This window comes from Sardina pilchardus, chromosome 22, assembly GCF_963854185.1.
Source record: "Sardina pilchardus chromosome 22, fSarPil1.1, whole genome shotgun sequence".
NCBI lineage: Eukaryota > Metazoa > Chordata > Actinopteri > Clupeiformes > Clupeidae > Sardina > Sardina pilchardus.
In genome coordinates this window covers 1834276-1836775 of record NC_085015.1, presented here as the reverse complement: position 1 = coordinate 1836775, position 2500 = coordinate 1834276, and the positions used below count along the sequence as shown (strand labels likewise).

The 2500-nt window shown below is 50.4% G+C and overlaps 1 protein-coding gene across 1 annotated transcript in view; it reads right to left on the bottom strand.

Annotated features, from left to right (window-relative positions):
• Positions 1–2500, bottom strand: part of grin2ca (glutamate receptor, ionotropic, N-methyl D-aspartate 2Ca) — a 55524-nt gene that overhangs the window by 23892 nt on the left and 29132 nt on the right. The window contains exon 6 of the mRNA XM_062526882.1: positions 1084–1237. Within this exon, the coding sequence (XP_062382866.1) occupies positions 1084–1237 (154 nt within the window). The remainder of the gene's footprint in view (positions 1–1083; positions 1238–2500) is intronic.

Sequence of the window (2500 nt, the reverse complement as noted above, 5' to 3'; positions counted from 1 at the left end):
AACTCTGCTCCTATTGGCTGTTGCTAGGCGCAGAGATGGAGTGTAACCACGTGTCTAACCCACTGACAGACTTCACAATGATCTCATTGGCCACTTAAACCAGCCCTGTGATCTCATTGGCCACTTAAACCAGCCCTCTCATTGGCCGCCTACATCAGCTAGGAGTGCTCTCATTGGTCACCTATATCAGCTAGGGGTGCTGTCATTGGCCACCTGCATCAGCTAGGAGTGCTGTTATTGGCCGCCTACATCAGCTAGGAGTGCTGTCATTGGTCCCCTACATCAGCTAGGAGTGCTGTCATTGGTCACCTGCATCAGCTAGGAGTGCTGTCATTGGTCACCTACATCAGCTAGGAGTGCTGTCATTGGTCACCTACATAGGAGTCTCTCATTGGTCACCTATCAGCAGTAATCCTCCAGCTCTCTACACAGTACACTCACACACACACACACACACACACTCACACACACACACACACACACACACACACACACACACACCAGGCACCTGAGTCCTCCTCCATCTCTCTGCGATACACTCAATAACTGGGAAACTCTTTGTGTGTCTATTGTTCTGTGTGAGCTATCTAACTCTCATACAGTAGACGACGCTGTCTGACTCTCTTAGAGGGAGCTGTCTATCTCTAAACAAGGAGCAGAACTATGGAATGTGTGTGTGTGTGTGTGTGTGTGTGTGTGTGAGAGTGATAAAAAGAGAGCGAGAGAGAGAGAGAGAGAGAGGACACACTTGCCCTCCATAACCCTGCTGACACCTCTCCCAGGCCAGAGGAATTAAAAGTAATTATGGGCAATTATATTATAATTGAGTATTGCACACTTAATAAAGAAACAATAATAAACGTTTACAGCGTGTGTCTGGGGCCAAAATACATAAACGCCTTGATGCCTCTGCCCAAACACCACCAGGAGAGGGTGTGTGTGTGTGTGTGTGTGTTTTCTACCTCTATCTCGCAGCGAGAGAAAGGGAAATCTACAGCTCCTGGGAGGGATGTCAACAAGAAGAGTGTGTGTGTGTGTGTGTGTGTGTGTGTGTGTGTGTGTGCGTGCGTTTCTACTTCTCACCTAGAAAGGCAGAGGGAGAGACGGTTCCGTTGCTCCTGGCGACCATGACGCTGATGCCCGTCTCCACGAAGGGAACCGAGAAGTCGATGATCTCGGAACGTTCCTCATTTATGGTCAGAGAACCGATGGCCATGTCCGCCTTCTTATACACCACCTACAGACAGCACACACACGCAGGAGAGGGGTTTAGGTGTGTGTGTGTGTGTGTGTGTAGGCAGGGAGGACAGACAGAGACTGACAGCAGCAGACGAAACAGGAAACAGGAAGTGGGACAAGGAGAAACCTGATGATCCCGTGATCTGCTCCAGCTAATCAAAGTCCTCTCATTTTGTGTCCCCTCTTTTAGGATCTGGCCCTGATGTGGCCCTGATGTGGCCCTGATATGGCCCTGATATGGCCCTGATATGGCCCTGATATGGCCCTGATATGGCCCTGATGTGGCCCTGATGTGGCCCTGATATGGCCCTGATATGGCCCTGATGTGGCCCTGATGTGGCCCTGATATGGCCCTGTTCTGGCCCAGATGTAGCCCTGATATGGCCCTGATGTGGCCCTGATATGGCCCTGATGTGGCCCTGATATGGCCCTGATATGACCCTGATATGGCCCTGATGTGGCCCTGATATGGCCCTGATGTGGCCCTGATATGGCCCTGATGTAGCCCTGATGTGGCCCTGATATGGCCCTGATATGGCCCTGATATGGCCCTGATGTGGCCCAGATGTAGCCCTGATATGGCCCTGATATAGCCCTGGCTACATGTGTACTCCATCTCTGGTTGGAGCTGTGGAAGAGCCTCTGTATCCATGACGAGGTGCCTACTGATTGATGAGGTGGCATTCTGTGTGACACACACACACACACACAGCTCTGTCAGAATAACACCCCATCCATCTGACCAGAGTGACATCACACACACACACACACACACACACACACACACACACACACACACACACACACACACAATCCATCTGACCAGAGTGACCACAAGCAGTAATGGGGTCATCAAGATGGACAGAGGGAGAAAGAGAGAGAGGGAGAGAGAGATTGAGGGAGAGAGAGAGGGAGAGAGCGATGGAGGAAGATAGAAAGAGGGAGAGAGAGAGACATGGAGAGAGAGAGAGATGGAGGGAGACTTTTTGACTTTTAAAACCCCTCTTATTGAACCATTCCATGGATCAAAAACACCTTAGAGAGAAGGAGAGAGAGAGAAGGAGGGAGAGAGAGAGATGGAGAGAGAGAGGGATAAAGGGGGGATGAAAGACACACATGGATAGATGGATAGGACACACACACACACACACACACACACACACACACACACACAGAGAGAGAGTTCTGTGCCACAGCACACACACACACTCTTGTCAGATAAGTGTGTGTGTATGTGTGTGTGTGTTTGTGTGTGTGTGTG